At 56.2% G+C, this 17070-nt stretch overlaps 2 protein-coding genes across 2 annotated transcripts; one reads left to right on the top strand and one right to left on the bottom strand.

Moving 5' to 3' along the window:
- The first annotated feature begins 370 nt into the window (after positions 1 to 370).
- Positions 371 to 13753, top strand: Arhgap4 (Rho GTPase activating protein 4). Its single transcript, XM_042667545.1, has 21 exons — positions 371 to 545; positions 4242 to 4449; positions 4532 to 4694; positions 4888 to 4950; positions 5215 to 5430; positions 6156 to 6284; positions 6415 to 6636; positions 8194 to 8295; positions 8920 to 9111; positions 9208 to 9292; positions 9485 to 9506; positions 9704 to 9806; positions 10610 to 10670; positions 10789 to 10866; positions 10970 to 11104; positions 11200 to 11305; positions 11410 to 11643; positions 11734 to 11804; positions 11888 to 12074; positions 12221 to 12320; positions 13429 to 13753. Exons 1-21 carry the CDS (start codon positions 479 to 481, stop codon positions 13639 to 13641), a joined length of 2757 nt encoding a protein of 918 aa, XP_042523479.1. The 5' UTR covers positions 371 to 478; the 3' UTR covers positions 13642 to 13753.
- Positions 13754 to 14380: 627 nt separating this feature from the next.
- On the bottom strand, positions 14381 to 16685 carry Avpr2 (arginine vasopressin receptor 2). The gene is made up of 4 exons (XM_042667546.1): positions 16608 to 16685; positions 16222 to 16405; positions 15132 to 16016; positions 14381 to 15016 (listed from the first exon to the last, which is right to left on the bottom strand). The coding sequence occupies exons 2-4, from the start codon at positions 16244 to 16246 to the stop codon at positions 14811 to 14813; spliced, it is 1116 nt and encodes a 371-aa protein (XP_042523480.1). The 5' UTR covers positions 16247 to 16405; positions 16608 to 16685; the 3' UTR covers positions 14381 to 14810.
- Positions 16686 to 17070: the final 385 nt, after the last annotated feature.

Here is a 17070-nt window from a genome sequence, read left to right as displayed (position 1 = left end):
CAGGAAGCAGGCGGCATCTGGTGTCCTGGGAGCGTGGGGGAGGCAGGCAGCCCAGGGAGAATCCTGAGCCTAGAGCAGCTACGGGGCCACTGCTCGCTGGTATTCAGGGCCAGGGGCCATGGGAGGTGCCGGCGATGATCAAAGCTAGCCTTCTGAAGATGGTGCCAGCCTGCCTGGCACCTCTTGTACTGACCGCTTAGTGGTGGCGCTTTGGCACAAGGTGGGCTAGGTGTAGGCCCAGGGGGAGGAGGGTGTAGTGAGGCTGCGAGGGGGCGCTCTTCTCCCGAGAGCCCCTCGGGGGGCCGCGCCGGGCCGGGCCGGGCCGGGGCCGCCCCGCCCCCCGGGGGGACCGCGCTGGGGGCGGGGCGAGGCGGAGCCGCAGCACGGTGCTGGCTGAGGCCTCGGATCCCAGCTTCTGGCCTCTCGCCGCCGCCCGCGTGGGAGAATCCGAGCTCGACGGCGCGGCCGTGTGGCCGCCATGGCGGCGCATGGGAAGCTGCGGCGGGAGCGGGGGCTGCAGGCGGAGTATGAGACGCAAGTCAAAGGTGAGAGGGGGTCAGGCACTCCTGGCCTGGTCTCCGGTGGAGACCTCGAAGGTGGTGGGTTCCCCACAACCAGCGGTCCCCCGCAGGTCCCCAGCAACCTGGACTGGGGGTGGAGGAGTCAAACCTCATGTTTTTTGGCGCTCCTTTGGCCTCATCCGCTTGCAAGTCCCTGGCCTTTCGCCCTTCCTTTGGGTTCTCTGCTCTGCTTGGGTCTGCTTCTCACCCAGGGAGCACACAACACCCTGGTGGCCCGAGGAGGGTGGACTGAGAAGGTGGCATGCTGGCTGGACGGTAGTGGGCTCCTTGGATTTTGCTGGAAGGTGGGCTTGGGGAAGGGAGGGATGAGGATGCTGGGGTTGGTGGCCACTTCAGCCTAACACCACTGGAGTCCCCGAGCGCTTGGCCCCTTCGCTGCTTCTTGGCACTGAGGTGGCCTGCTGGGGAGGGCGCTGGCCCTGGTCAGGCTGGAGGAGGGAATCTTGCCTCAAGCGATTTCACCGAGCTGGCTTCCTTCTGCAGTTCTATCCCTGTGGGTTCTGATAAGCATTCCAGCGCAAATCACATGCAGATGAGCTTTACAAATTCTTTGCTGTCCACTTCTTTTATGACTTCTACAAAAGAAAGAAGGGAGCATCTAAGGACTCAGAGTTTTCTATTGCTTGCACGCGTCTGACTCTGTATTCCTCTCAGTTGCTCCATTTTACCTGTTGTGTAAACAAGCTCAGAGTCGCGCAGTGACTTACCCGGGTCACACAGCACAACAGCTGCAAGGAGCTTATGCAAAAGGACACTCGAGGTATTTTCCAACTCTTAGATGCATAACCTGATACAATGAGTCAGAGCAACAATTTATCCCACTGTGCCCTGTACAGAACACATTGCCTGGTGTCCGGAGCCAGCCTGGAGTAACTGCAGAGGGCGCTGGCACCGCGAGTCTAGCCCTTATCATTTCTCACATGGAGGCAGCAATCCCATCCTACTTCCTCAAAATGCAGTGGGCTAGAGAACTTTGAAAACTCTTCAGTCAGCAAATGTGGGCAATTAATTCACACTGAACAGAGCAGCTTTGAGCAAGATGTCTTTAGGACCTCCCTTGCTGCACCCTGCACCTCCAACCATTTGTAGCCTCTGTTTTCCATCTCGCTTCCCAACGAGACCTTTCAACCATGCTAGGAAACCAAGGGCACTGTCTTGACTCCCTCAATTCTGCAAGATCAGCATGGGGACAGTTTGGGAGGCCATCTTTTCTTCTCTGTCAGCAGAAGTCAAAGTGAATGCCTTGCTCAACGGATGCACGGGTGGGCCTGAGGCCCAGCTTTGCAATTCAAACTTAAAGGAATCCCTTTTGGCAGATTTTTATTTTCCCAACCTGCATCTGTTTTGTCTCAGACTGGGAATTCGTGGCTCTGTAACAGAGAACAGGTCCCTGCCCTCACATGGGTCACAGGTCTGGTGGGAGAGACAAATGGTAAACAAGCCATCCCATAATTCTGTCCAGGTAACCACTGGGAAGCAAAAAGGGTAGAATGAGGCAGACCTAGCTGTGGAGGGGGGAGGGTTGGGACACCGTTCTCTGGCCTGACTGACATCTAGAGGCTGGGGGCTAGGCACTGGACACTTGCTATCATGGACCTGAAATGCAGTTGGCTTCAACCAACCAGTGCACATATCCAGATGCTGACGGAGCTTTTGCTCCTGGCAGTGAAGAATCAATACTGTGGTGTGGTCTCCTGCTCCATTCAGCACCGTTCAGGTGTAATAAGTCCTCAGGGAATACAATGCCTCTTGGAGGGGAAGGCAAGTGCCACAGGGAAGGAGAAGCCACACAGGTAATCTTAAGACCTTGCTTGGAATGAAATATCTTCCTTCTTTCTTTCCTTCTTTCCGTTCTTTTTCTTGTGCTGGTACTGGGACTTGAACTCAGGATCTTGTTCTCTTGCTTAGTATTTTTGCTCAAGGTTAACATTACTTGAGCCATACTCCTGCTTTTTTGCTGGTTAATTGGAGATAAAAGTGTTGGGTTCTATTTTTTCTGCCCAGGCTATCAAACTCAGCCTCTTGAGTAGCTAGGATTACAGGAATGAACTACTGGTACCCACATGAAATTGTGTGTGTGTGTGTGTGTGCGTGTGTGTGTGTGTAGGGCTTAAACTAGGGCTTAAACTCAGGGCCTGGACACTGTCTCCTACCTTTTTTGGCTGGTCCTCTACCACTTAAGCCACAACTCTACTTCCAACTTGTTGCTTGTTAATTGGAGAGAAGCACCTCATGGACTGTCCGGCCCAGATGGCTTTGAACTGCTATCCTCAGATCTCAGCCTCCTGAGTATCTGGGATTATAGGCCACCAGCTCACAATGGAGTTATTTTAAACAGCCCCTCCAGGTCCTGCCCCTCAGGGTGGGTCTGTGGTCTTAACCCCTGCCTTCCCCCCCTCCACACACACCTGAAGGAGGTGCCCTCTTTGATTTTCTATGGCAGCTAGAGGGCTATGGAAATGAAGCAGGTCTATATAGCTCAGCCCTGCATGGGGTAGGGGAGCCTGGGCTGTCTACCTGGCCCTCCCCCCATGCATCCCTCCCCCTCTGCATCCACGAAGGCATTGATTTTGTTGATTCACTTTCTTGGCACTCATTGCTCCTGGACATTCTGGTGTGTGTCTGCTCCTTTGTTTTCTGCCCCCCTTCCAATCCCAGCTCTAGAAGGGTGCGAAGTCAACATTATACTCAATGAAGAAATCACGCTGAAGTGAATGCCCTTATTTCCCCAGGGCCCCTGTGCCCACCTGGACATGGGGTGGGGAGGCACAACGTTTTCAGCAAGTTGCTTCTGCTTGCTGGACCTGCAGCTTTCTACTTTAAGTCTGAATGTGGGAAGCAGCATTGCCAAATCAAGTTACTGATAAGGTGTCAAAGGGGGGGGGGCATCGTGGGGCCCTGGGTGTGGCTCTCCGCTGGGTGGGGGGGAGGAAAAGCCAGGGGTGGGTGATTGAGGTGGAAACTGCTTCAGCCCTGAGCAGCCCCACACATGTGTGAAGGGCTCCTGTGTGTCTAAGCAAAAGGAAATAGCAGGGGAAGCAAGTTGGGCTTTTCCAGGAACTAAGGAGAGAAGGCACCCAACTGGCAATGGGGCAGCATGGGCTGAGGTAGCCCTGTGTCCTGCCTCTGGGAGCAACTTCAACCTTCCCAGAGCTGCTATACTCTACCCTTAGTCATGCAAGGGCTCAGCCCCCCTGTCCCCCCAAAAATCAGAACAGCCAGGTGCCAGTTGCTCACACCTGTAACCATAGCTACTCAGGAGGCTGAGAACTGAGGATCCCAGTTGGAAGCTAGCCCAGACAGGAAAGTGTTGTAAGACTCTTTCCTCCAATTAACCACCAAAAAGCTGAAGTGGAGCTGTTGCTCAAGTGTTAGAGCCCCAGCCTTGAGCACAAAAGCTCAATGACAGTGCCCAGAGGCAGAGTTCAAGCCCCAGGACTGACACACACACACACACACACACACACACACACACACACACACACACACACACACACACACACACACACACACACACACACACACACACACACACACACACAGAGATTAGGACATACAGATGGCCGTGTGTCTGTGTCTCTGCCTCTGTGGCCCAGCTGTGTGGGCAGTGCGTGCCAGCCAGGCCTGAGCCGTGGTCCTGTGCGTCTGATCCCCTTGCAGAGATGCGCTGGCAGCTGGGCGAGCAGCTGCGCTGTCTGGAGCTCCAGGGGGAGCTGCGTCGTGAGCTGCTGCAGGAGCTGGCAGAGTTCATGCGGCGCCGAGCCGAGGTGGAGCTCGAATATTCCCGGGGCCTGGAAAAGCTGGCTGAGCGTTTTGCGAGCCGGGGAGGCCGCCTGGGGGGCAGCAGTCGAGAGCAGCAGAGCTTCCGGTGGGTACCATACTGGCAGCAGGGCTGGGGCCAGGCCCTGAGGCTCGTAGGCAACCTGTTCTGAGTGGCCCTCTGTCCCCAGGAAGGAACCATCCCTCCTGTCGCCCCTACATTGCTGGACTGTGCTGCTGGAGCAGACACGGCAGCAGAGCCGGGAGAGCGCGGCCCTCAGCGAGGTGCTGGCCGGGCCCCTGGTCCAGCGCTTGGGTCACATTGCTGAGGATGTGGGGCGCATTGTCAAGAAGGTAGGGCTCAGGTCCAGGGCCACGCCAGGTGTAGGGCCTCTACCTAGGCGCACTGTGGCTGGGAGGCGTGGGAGGCTAGCTGGGGACCTGTGTGGGCCATGGTGCGGAGCGAAGATGGGGAGGGTCATCCCAGGATGGTGGCAGGTACTAATGCTGGGTAGTACTGTGCTCACACCATCTCCTCGGCCTCTAGAGTAAGGACCTGGTGCAGCAGCTGCAGGATGAGCTCCTGGAGGTGGTCTCAGAGCTCCAGACGGTGAGGAAGGATGGGGCAGGGCCCAATCCCAGTGGCCCAGGGAAAAATACCAATCAGAGGGAGGGCAAGAACAACCCCAGGCTGGGCTCAGGGAGAAACGAGTGCCTAGGCTGGCATGGGTGTGGGGGACTGTGGGAAAACTGGGGCCAGGGCTGATGTGGATAGCCCAAGTCTCAGGTTGGAGTCCCAGGCAGGCTGCCAGGAGGAGGAGGAAGCGGCTGGCTGTGGCCTTCAACAGAGCTGCCTTGCCTTGGTCCTCTGCAGACCAAGAAGACATACCAGGTGTACCACACCGAGAGCGTGAACGCCGAAGCCAAGCTCCGGGAAGCAGAGCGGCAGGAGGAGAAGCGAACAGGCCGGAGCGCCTTGCCCACCAGTGCCAATGCTGCCGCCACTGGTACCACCGCCGCCACCACCAGCTCGGAGGCGGGGCCCCTCCGCAAGAGCTCCCTCAAAAAGGGAGGACGGCTAGTAGAAAAGGTAGGCCTGGAAGGCTATGGGCCATCTTTTCCTCCATGTCCAAAGGATCCTGGCCTTTGCTCTGCAAGCCTTTGAGCAACTCTGAGGGTTAGGGCAGCCCGGCGCAGCTCGCCCTATATCCCACGTGGCCTTCCACAGCCCCTTGGGGCCAGAGCTTAGGGACTGCTAAGCCTGAGGGGTTTTGCTCCCAGCTACCTCCTGAGGTTTTGCAGGGCAGAGGGCACAAACTTGGGATGAGGGATTAGGTGACCTGCGAGGAAAAACAGCACTCATTTGGGGGGGAGCCCCAAAGACAGATGAGGAGGGTGAGAAATATCAAGGATGGAGAGGGATTTTCCAGCCCTTCTAAGACCTCCGACTCACCTTTTTTTTTTTTTTTTTGTCGGTCATGGGGCTTGAACTCTGGGCCTGAGCACTGTCCCTCAGCTCTTCAGCTCAAGGCTAGTGCTCTACCACTTGAGCCACAGTGCCACTTCCGGTTTTCCGAGTGGTGTATTGAAGACAAGAGTCGCATGGACGTTCTTGCCTGGGCTGGCTGCCTTGGACCGTGATCCTCAGATCTCAGCCTTCTGAGATCCTCAGATCTCAGCCAGGATTACAGGCATGAGGCACCCTGCCTGGGTCCACATTGAGTTTGAGGGTTCTATGGGACACTAGGTGTATAATCAGAGATGGGGACAGTCTGCCAAGTGGGAGACCCCAGTGTGCCTTATTGTCCTGAACAGCGTCAAGCCAAATTCTTAGAGCACAAGGTCAAGTGTACCAAGGCACGGAATGAATACCTGCTCAGTCTGGCCAGTGTCAATGCGGCTGTCAGCAACTACTACTTGCATGATGTCTTGGACCTCCTAGATGTGAGTCCTCTGTGTGTGTGTGTGTGTGTGTGTGTGTGTGTGTGTGTGTGTTGGGGGGGAGGACTCCACGCCCTATAGCTCAGAGGCTGCAGTTCTAGCCTTCCCTGAGTATATGCTCGCTTCTCTCCAGTGCTGTGATACAGGCTTCCACTTGGCCCTGGGGCAGGCCCTCCGAAGCTACACAGCCACCAAGAGCCGCGCCCACACCTCCCAGCTGCAGGGCCTGGGCAGCCTGGAAGAGGCTCTGGAGGCCTTGGACCCTCCAGGGGACAAGGCCAAAGTGCTGGAGGTGCATGCTATGGCCTTCTGCCCCCCACTGCGTTTTGATTATCATCCCCACGAGGGCGATGAGGTAAGGGTCACACTGCATGCCCCAAGAGTGGTGACAAAGGTCTTCATTCCAGTGCTAGCCAGTCAAATGAGCCACACTTTGTCAAGGAAGAAAAGCTCCTGGTTGTGGCCAGTCCCTACTTCCCAGCTCTTCATCCCGTAGCCCGAGGCAAATGCAGACCATTCTCACTGCTGTTAGCAGGAGCTGACTTAGAGAGGACCTGGTGCTCTTGCTCAGCTTTTTGACTCATGGCTGGCATTCTACCACTTAAGCCGTGGCTCCACTTCCAGCCTTTTGTTTGTTTTTTTTTGGGTCCGGTAGTGGGGCCTGAACTCTGGGCCTGGGCGCTGTCCCTCAGCTCTTCAGCTCAAGGCTAGTGCTCTACCACTTGAGCCACAGCGCCACTTCTGGCTTTTTTCTTTTTGCTTATGTGGTGCTGAGGAATCGAACCCAGGGCCTCATGTGTGCAAGGCAAGCGCTCTACCACTGAGCCATTGTCCCAGCCCCACTTCCAGCCTTTTGCTAGTTAATTGGAGAGAAGAGTCTCATGGACTTTTCTGCCCAGGCTGGCTCCAAACCATGATCCTCAGAGCTTACCCTTCTGAGTAGCTAGGGTTATAGGAATGTGCTAAGTATCCTTTTGTGTCCTGCCCAGCATGATCTTTTTTAGGTGTTTCGCTGTTGGAGCATAGAGCAGTATTTCATTCCCTTTGCTGAGGGACTCTTATTTCAAGGGTGGACTAGATTTTTTTTCATTAATTTCTTGGATTGTTTCCACCTTTGGACTTTTTTTTCTTTTCTCTTTTTTTTTTTTGTCAGTAGTGGGGCTTGAACTCTGTCCCTCAGCTCTTCAGCTCAAGGCTAGCACTCTACCACTTGAGCCACAATGCCACTTCCAGCTTTTTCTGTTAATGTGATACTGAGGAGGGCTGGGAAGGTGGCTCAGTGGTAGAGCACTTGCCTTGCATGCATGAGGCCCTGGGTTCAATTCCTCAGCACCACATAAGCAAAAAAAAAAAAAAAAAAAAAAAGTAAATAAAAAAAAAAAATGTGATACTGAGGAATCGAACCCAGGGCTTCATGCATGCAAAGCAAGCACTGTACCACTAAGTCACATTCCCAGCCCTCTTCAATTTTTTTGATGCCAGTCCTGGGGCTTGAACTCAACCTGAGCATTGTCCCTGAGCTTTTTGCTCAAGACTAGCACTCTACCCCTTGAGCCATAGCTTCTGGCTTTTTCTGAGTAGTTAATCAGAGATTTTCATAAACTTTCTTTCCGGACTGGCTTCAAGCTGCGATCCTCAGCCTCCTGAGTAGCTAGGATTACAGGCGTGAGCCGCTGGTGCCAGTCTACCTTTGGACTTTTATGAGTATCACTGTCATGGACATTTATGGACAAGAGTTGGTGTGAGCAGAGGGATTCATGGCTCTTGGGGTGCTGCTGCTCCAGTCTTCAATGTGTCAAGGTGCGGTAGTCCCAGAGTCAGCCACCAGGCAGCAGAAGCGTGCTTTGTTCCTCAGGCCCACCCTCATTGCCGTGGTAGGCCCCGCCTTCAGCCCCTCTACTGCCCTCTGCAGGTGGCTGAAATTCGGGTGGAGCTGGAACTGCGTGAGGAGATTTTGCCCAGAGCCCAAAACATCCAGAGTCGTCTGGACCGACAGACCATCGAGACAGAGGAGGTATGAATGGCTGGGCTTGGGGTGGGAACACGAGACCTTGTCTTGGGTTTGGCTGTCCTACCACTGCCTTCCTGATTTAGACTTTCTGTTTCCCACATTGACTCCCAGGCCTTTTATTATTATTATTGGTACTAGTATCGGGGCTTGAACTCAGGGTCTGAATGCTCTCCCTTAGCTATTTTGCTCAAGGCTGGTACTCTATCACTTGAGTCACAGCTCCATTTCTGGCTTTTGCTAGTTAATTGGAGATAAGAGTCTCATAGACTTTCCTGCTGGCCACTGACTCACACCTGAAATCCTATTCAGGAGGCTGAGATCTTAGGACTGTGGTTCAAAGCCAGTCTGGGCAGGAAAGTCTATGAGACTCTTATCTCCACTTCACCACCAGAAAATGGAGCTGGAAATGGAGCTGTGGTTCAAGTAGTAGAGCACTAACCTTGAGCAGAAAAAGCTCAAGGACCATGTCCAGGCCCTGAATTCAAGACCCAGGACTGACGAAAACAGAAAAAGAAAACAAAACTCAATCCTCATATCTCAGCCTCCTGAGTAGCTAGGATGATTGGGTGTGAGCCATCAGTGTTCGGCTATCTCTCACTTCTTACCGTCCTGGTGCTGTTCCCTCAGGTAAACAAGACATTGAAGGCAACTCTGCAGGCGCTACTGGAGTTGATGGCATCAGATGAAGGGGATGCCCTAGACTCCTTCCAGGCCAGTCCTTCTACGGAATCCCTCAAGTCTACTAGCTCAGACCCTGGCACAAAACAGGCAGGCCGGAGACGGGGCCAGCAGCAGGAAACAGAGACCTTCTACATTACGGTGGGACCGGGCAGGTGGAGGAGAGCCCACAGGGCAGGAGGGGCACATCTTGCCTGGCCAGATCTAAAACTTGAGGCTCTTATTTTGGCCTTCTAGAAGCTTCAGGAGTATGTGAGCGGTCGGAGTATCCTTGCCAAGCTACAGGCCAAGCATGAGAAGCTTCAGGAGGCTATACAACGCGGTGAGTCCTGGCCCATGCCCGCCCCTTCCTTCCCCTCCTGGGGCCTGGGATTTTATCTGCCTTCCTCTGCCAGTGAGCAACTAACCAATCCAACAAGAGCCCTGGCCTCTCTTCTACCTGGCCCTGAGCCTTTGGGCCACACCTCTCTCTGGGGTTCTTTGTAGATCCCCTGGCATGTTTTCTCTTCTATAGGTGACAAGGAGGAGCTGTCATGGTGAGTCATTCAGAGATCCTCTGTCTCCCTCTCCTTGGTACCCAGTTCTGCTGTCCAGCCTGCTGGGGCCTCAACTTCCATTTTGCCCAGTGGATTCTAGGAGGACTTGGGGGGTCCAGGGCCCTGTCTGGTTGCACTGAGGGTGGGGCATCCTATTTCATGCCTGCTCTTCTCAGACCCAGTTCCCATCACTGCAGGACTCAGTACACGAAGAGACGATTCCAGAAGAGCCGCCACCCCCGTCCTAGCTCCCAATATAACCAGAGACTCTTTGGAGGAGATATGGAGAAGTTTATTCAGGTACTTGCTTTATCCTACTCTCTGGTCAGCTCTGGATTACAGCTGTGGCACTGATATCAAAGTGTTGTTAAGAAACACAGAAAACCAGGGCTGGGAATGTGGCCTAGTGGTACAGTGTTCACCTAGCATGCATGAAGCCCTGATGAGTTCAATTCCTCAATACCACATACATAGAAAAAGTCGGAAGTGGCACTGTGGCTCAAGTGGTAGAGTGCTAGCCTTGAGCAAAAGAAGACTCAGGGGCATGCCCAGGCCCTGAGTTCAAGTCCCAGGACTGGCAAAGAAAAAAAAAAGAGCTAGGCATCAGTGGCTCACGCCTGTCATCCTAGCTACTCAGGAGGCTGAGATCTGAGGATCAGAGCTTAAAGCCAGCCCACGCATGAAAGTCTGTGAGGCTCTTATCTCCAAGCAAGCACCGAAAAAAGCCGAAGGTGGTTTTGTGGCTTAAGTGGTGGAGTGCTAGCCTTCAGCAAAAATGCTCAGAGAGTGTGGCCCCTCCTGCACACAAAGAAATAACATTGTCGTTGTTAATTTTGTATTCAATAGAATATTGAAAAGAATCTGTCTACTTAATGAACAAATTTGAGTTTTGCAGTGCTACTTGATTCAAGGTCAACCAACAGCCGAATTTTGATTATGCTTTTACATTCCAGCAATAATTTGTAAATAAAATGTAAAGCACTTCCTAAAATAGCACCAGCAATATCAAGCCACTTAGACACTGTTAAGAGAAAAACAATGGAAGAACAGGGTGAGCTAGACTGTCTCTGAGTGACGTAAGCCTCGGCTTGTCTGTTCCCCAGAGCTCAGGCCAAACTGTACCTCTGGTGGTGGAGAGCTGTATCCGCTTCATTAACCTCAATGGTAAGCACAGCCCAGCGCCTCCTGCCACCCTGGCACCTGCCTGGTACCAGGCAACTGGTATAGGGGGCCAGTCTAGGAAGGAAGGGGACTCTGCCCTCCAGCTTCTTATCTTCCACAGGCCTGCAGCACGAGGGCATCTTCCGGGTTTCAGGTGCCCAGCCCCGGATCTCTGAGATCCGAGATGCCTTTGAGAGAGGTAGGGATGTGCCCAGTGTGTGTGTATGTGGAGGGGGCAGTGGGGACTCGGCAGCCACAGTCTGCCTCCTCATCCAGCGTGTTGCCCACCTGCTTGCACACAGGGGAGGACCCTCTAGTGGAAGGGTGTACTGCCCATGACCTGGACTCAGTGGCTGGAGTGCTCAAGCTCTACTTCCGGAGCCTGGAGCCCCCACTCTTCCCAGCACACCTTTTCAATGAGCTTCTGGCCTCTGCAGGTGAAGCCAGGGCCTCAGGCTGGGCTGGTTGGGTTGGGCTGAAGAGCCAGGGCTTCGCCCCTCATTGTGCTGTCTTTTGGGACTGCTGGCCACAGAGCTGGAGGCCATGATGGCGCGGGTTGAGCCTGTGAGCCGGCTGTTGGCTCAGCTGCCGGGAGCGGTGCTGGTGGTCCTGCGCTACCTTTTCACCTTCCTCAATCAGTGAGTGTTTGGGGGGGGTGAACTGGCAGAGGGGGAGAAAGGGATAGCAGTGCTGAAGCCCCTTGCGTGTGACCCCCCCCTCCCCCCGTCCACTTCCCTCCCAGCTTGGCACAGTACAGCGATGAGAACATGATGGACCCCTACAACCTGGCTGTGTGCTTCGGGCCGACGCTTCTGCCTGTGCCCCCTGGGCAGGACCCTGTGGCCTTGCAGGGCCGGGTGAACCAGCTGGTGCAGACGCTCATCTTGCAGCCTGCACAGGTGTTTCCATCCTTGGCTGCTCTGCCAGGCCCCGTCTATGAGAAGTGCATGGCACCACCTTCTGCTGCCTGCCTGGGGTACCAGACACTTGGTGCTGCCTGGTGGGGGATGGGGGTGGGGGTTCCACTGCAGGTCAGCCCCGCTCACCTGCCTTCTCTGAACATCAGGGACACACATCTGGAGAGCCTTGGGGAGAATGAGCCAGAGCTGGAAGTTGGGACCACGACTCAGGAGGATGGTGAGGAGGGTCATGGGAGACCTTACCCTGTGTCATCTCCTGGTGCGCGCTGCATCACCAGTTGGCCCCTCCCTTCTCCGCAGACCCAGAAAGGGGTGTCATAGAGGCTGTGGCCTGCTTTGCCTACACGGGCCGCACAGCCCAGGAGCTGACATTCCAGCGAGGCGACATTCTGCGGCTGCACGCGCGGGCATCGAGTGACTGGTGGCGGGGGGAGCATGCTGGCGTGCGGGGCCTCATTCCCCACAAGTACATCACACTGCCCGAGGGGTGAGTGAGCTGCCATCCTGTCCCAGGCAGCCAGACTGCAACAGGAAGCATGAGGGACTACTGAGGCGGGTCTCTTTCCTTTGCCACCCCCGGGAAGGGCAACTCAACTTGGGGCCCTTACCAGGCTCCCTGTCTGTGCCTTGCAGGCTGGAGCTAGATACGCCACCTGAAGCCATTGGCCCCTCTGGGCAAAGACGGCAGTGCTTGATCCCAACCTCCCCGGAGCGACATGTGGAGGTGGACAAGGTAAGACTGCATGGTAGGCTGTGTGGCAGGTTGGGCGCACGGGGGCTGCTTCCCAAGGCGAAGTTCCATCTCAGTGCTCCTTGAACTCTATGCAGTAAACTTCCCACGAGCCAAGCAGCCAAAGAGGAGCCTAGGAAAGGGCAGGAGAGGGAGTGGGGATGGAAGGGTGGGCACGGAGGCGTGGAAAGAGGAGCAGAACACCTTTGCCAGGGCATTACACTCACACATGCTTTTGCGGCTACTTGGCTGTAGACTGGAGGCCTTCCACTTTCATTTGGCTTTTCTGCTCAAGTGTGGCGCTCTACCCCTTGAGCCAGTGTGCTACTTCCTGCTTTTATCCTTTTTAATTGGAGATAAGAGTCTCATGGACTTTCCTGCCTGGGCTGGCTTTGAACCGTGATCCTCAGATCTCAGCCTCTTGAGTAGCTAGGATGACAGGCGTGAGCCACTGGCACCCAGCTCACCCAGCTTGAACAGGGGGGACCAGGCTATGTAGGTTGGTGTGGCTGACAGGCTGGAGTATAGGCTGACAGGCTGGCATTTTAGAGCCAGCCTAGGTGAGCGGCAATGGTGTGGCCGGTGCTTGGCACACCAAGGAGGATGAAGGGACAGATGACAGAGAAGCATGAGGGGAACTGGCCGAGGGAATAAAGTGGGTTGGGACAAGGCCCTCCCTGGCGACGGCACAGCCTGAACAGCCCACTCTCCATTGGGTATTGTGGCTCTGATGGGCTGCACAAGGAAGCCTTGGGTTTGCTGAGCCAAAGAGGAGAGTATAAGAGTGTGCATGGGCTCCCAGTGTGCCCAGCTCCCAAGCTAAGCACGTCAGGACAGGTGGGTGCACGGGCACGAGCTGCATCTGGGAGCCGGGCATAGGGCAGGCTCCCAGGGGAGAGCTGATGGCCTCAGGCGGCTGTGGTGGAGGCTGTGATGTTAAGGGAAAGAGTAGCAGTGAAAAGATGTGAGGGCCTCAGCAGACACCAGGAGGGGTAGGGCGTGGCCTGGAGGTTCAAGCAGAGCAGCGGCATGGTCTGGCATGACAACAGGGTTTGAGGAGTGGGATAGTAAGAGGAATCCTTCCTCAACTGTCCCTGTCTATCTTTTCCAGGCTGTGGCCCAGAATATGGATTCGGTGTTTAAGGAGCTCTTGGGAAAGACCACTGCTCGCCAGGGCCTCAGGCCTGCAGCTACTGCCTCCCCCAGCCCGGGGACTCGAAGCTGCCTGGGCAAGAACAAAGGCTTGTCCCGTGGATCTGGGGTCCCAAGTTCCCCCTCGACTTCCCATCCCCAGGGCCCAGACTTGGCCTTCAAGCCGCACTGACAATCACTCCAGGAAGCTGCCCGCCAGCCCCGCCCCCCTCCTCAGGCCCTTTGCTTCTTTGCAGCTTTGTTATGGAGTGAGGGGTAAGGGCTCATAAAGATCTATGCATTGATTCTCTGATGCCAGCCAGTGCTTTGTCTTAGAGCTGGGCAAAGGATACAGGGCCAGATCCCAGTGTCCATGGGTTGCCAGAGGCCAGATGCCAAGGTAGCAGATTGGACATCTGAAATAGCTTCTGCGGGTGATCTCTAACACCAAGCTGGCGTCAGAGGGGCTTTGGTACATGGAGACCTGCAGCACCCTAAGGTACAGACTTGTGCACTGTGGTGTGGCTTTCAGAGTCATTGCATGTATCCATGGATAAGGTTTTTGTTTTTGGTTTTGGTTGCTCATGGGGCTTGAACTCTGGGCCTGGGTGTTGTCCCTCAGCTCTTTCACTCAAGGCTATATCTCTACCACCTGAGCCACAGCACCACCTCCAGTTTTCTGGTGGTTCACTGGAGATAAGAGTCTCATAGTCTTTCCTGCCGGGGCTGGCTTTGAACCGTGGTCCTCAGATCTCAGTCTCCTGAGTAGCTGGGATTATAGGTATGAGCCATCAGTGCCCTGCTTGGGTGGGGTCCTTCTAGGTCTACAAAGCCCTCAGGCCAGCTCCCCTTCCCCACATCCACCAGTACCCTCATCCAAAGAGACTCCTTATCCCATGGAAAATGAAAACTGCATCTTTTTATTAGGGGGAGAGAAAGAGAGGGGGGGAGGGGGGAGGGAGAGAGAGGGAGGGTGAGTGTAGCAAGGCACAGCCTAAAAAGTTCCTTGGCCCTGGCCTGCTCCTTCCTCTTTGGCTCTCTGGACCTCTATCTCACCTGGGGGAGGCACATGCACTTGTGTTACCTGCCACCCCCAGATCCGGTGGCCCTCTGTCTTAGTCTCTCATTCTTGGCACAAAGGAGCTGACTCAAAGGGCCCCTTACAGTCCTAGAGCCTACAGTCCTCCAGGGGACATGGGAGACAGTGAGGGGGCTTTGCCCCGAGCCACATAGTAAAACCATGACAGGGCCCCAGACTCCAGCCAGTTCTCTGCGCAGCTTCCTCCCTGTGGCCCCCAGAGCCGGTCTCAGACCGGCAACTGAAGTGCAAGGAGACTTCAAAAGGAAGGAGCCCACCGCTGCTCAGGATGAGGTATCCTTGGCCAGGGAGGAGCTGGCAGTGGCACAGGACTCATCTTGGGGACCCAGGCTGAGTGGAGCGCGCCTCCGAGCACAGCACAGCAAACTGCGCAGCTCCGAGGAGACGCTGCTGCTGAAGGAAGCGTAGATCCAAGGGTTGGTGCAGCTGTTGAGGCTGGCCAGCAGCATGAGCAGCACAAAGGGGGGCCCTGGGGGGGGGGGAAGATCTAGGCTGGGTATTTGGGGACTTGAGCACCCGTGGGTGGGCATGCTGCTGTGGGGAGGGGGAGAGCCAATCCCGAGTACCCCCACTTCCACACCCACCTTCCCGAGGTGCCTCTGGGTCCCACGCGGCCCACAGCTGCACGAGGAAGAAGGGCGCCCAGCAAAGCACGTAAACAATCACAATCACCAGCGTCATCCTCACGGTCTTGGCCATAGCTGCTGACACTCGAGCTCCCTCACTAGGACTGCCAGGCCGGTGCCCTCTGCGGCGCCCCCCAGCCCTCTCGGATGGCCCTGGCACCAAGCTGGCATGAATCTCCCTGAAGATGAGCACCTGGCAGGCGGCGATGCCCAGGGCAGGTGCCACAAACACCATCAGTGCTATCCAGGTGACGTAGGCGCGAAGGCCCCAAGGCTCTGCAAAGCGGGCCCAGCAGTCGAAGACCCCGCTGCCATCGCCCACATCACGCTGGGCAAAGATGAAGAGCTGCGGCAGGCTGAGAAGGAGCGAGAAGGCCCAGGCCACCAGCACTGGCCGGTTCCAGCGAGCCCCACCGCCATGGCGGTAGGCCACCATGGGACGGCATATGGCACGGTGGCGGTCCAGCGTCATCGCCAAGATCATGTAGGAGGATGCATACATGCCCACCATCTGCAGGTACTTGACGGCCCGGCAAAGGGCATCGGGCCCTTGGAAACGGTCGGTGGCATCCCAGGCTAGCTGTGGCAGCACTTGAAACAGAGCCACAGCCAGGTCAGCTAGACACAAGTGACCGATGAAGACATGCATGGGTGCCCAGCGGCCGCGCCGGCCTCGCCGTACCAGGGCCCCCAACACCAAGCCATTGCCCAAGGCCACTGCCACAAAGACTGTGGAGAGCAGGGCCAGTTCCGCCTGGGCTAGCAATGGGTCCCGGGCATCCAGTGGCTGCTCCTGGCTGCTGTTGCTGGAAGGACTAGGGGGAGACAGGGTCGTAGGCACAGCTGGGCAAAGGTGGAGGACAAGGACTAAGTTAGAGAGGGTGCTGTGCAGGGTACCCAAGCCAAGGGGATTCCTTCCCAGTGCCAGAGCTGGCAGCCTGGCCAGCTGACACACACTCGCCCCCCCTCGGCTCTCTCAATGCCCTCCCACTACCCCCCACCTCATTCTAACTAGAGGGGGTCAGGAGCCCAGTGGCTGGGGTCTTACCAGAAATGGTGGATGCCAGCAGCATGGTGGGGCAGCTGCAGGTATCCTAGGCGCCCGGAGACAGATGCGGTCTCAGCCTGTGCTTCAGAGGCCAGCTCTGCTGCCCAGTGCCACCGGATGTAAGCCCTTTCAAGAGGGGCGGCAGTGGCAGGTGCCCGGGATGGGATTCAAGCTGTGCCAGGTTCTGGGCGGAAGAAGCAGAGGGGCAGTAAGACAAACACACAAAACCCAGGACCGCCCGCCTGGGGCAGCCCACGCCGCACGCGTGGGGATGAGCATCCACAGCAGAGGCCTCAAGAAAACCCTCGCTGGAAGGCTGGGGACTAGCCAGAAGGGGGTAAGGGTGCTTCCCCCCCTCTTCCCCCAGCCCTTTCGCAGCCCTTTACCTGGCTAGGCTCCTGGACAGCAGCGAGAAGGTGGCTCCAGCGGTCAGATCTGCTCTCCATCGCGTGCCCCGCCCCAACCCAACCCAACCCAGCCTGTGGGAGTGACCTGCACAGGAGGGGACTTCCTCCCCCTCCCCCACTCACCTCCCCTGGCCTCTCGTCACCATCCACCCGGAAGTAGGTTCCTGGCCTCCCATTTCCCTTCTTGCCCTCAGGCTTCCCTGATCTGTCCCCTGGACTGCTAACCCCCAGTCCTGAGCGCCCTGAGCCCCTGGCAGCCAGTCTCCAGCTGGGCCCAGCAGCACCCTGTGTCCCCCACCCCAAAAAAGCCCTCCTTCCTCTAGTGCTGGCCTGCCTGTTCTTTGGGAGATCATTTTATGCTGGACCATAACTGCTAAGTGTGGACACTGAGGCTGGCAGTGGACGAGCCTGGCCACAGATCACGCAGCTTTTTCATGTCAGA

The sequence above is a fragment of the Dipodomys spectabilis genome, unplaced genomic scaffold (genome assembly GCF_019054845.1).
Source record: "Dipodomys spectabilis isolate Male_0828 unplaced genomic scaffold, ASM1905484v1 ptg000411l, whole genome shotgun sequence".
Classification (NCBI taxonomy): Eukaryota; Metazoa; Chordata; class Mammalia; order Rodentia; family Heteromyidae; genus Dipodomys; species Dipodomys spectabilis.
This window is presented reverse-complemented; position numbering and strand designations above follow the sequence as displayed.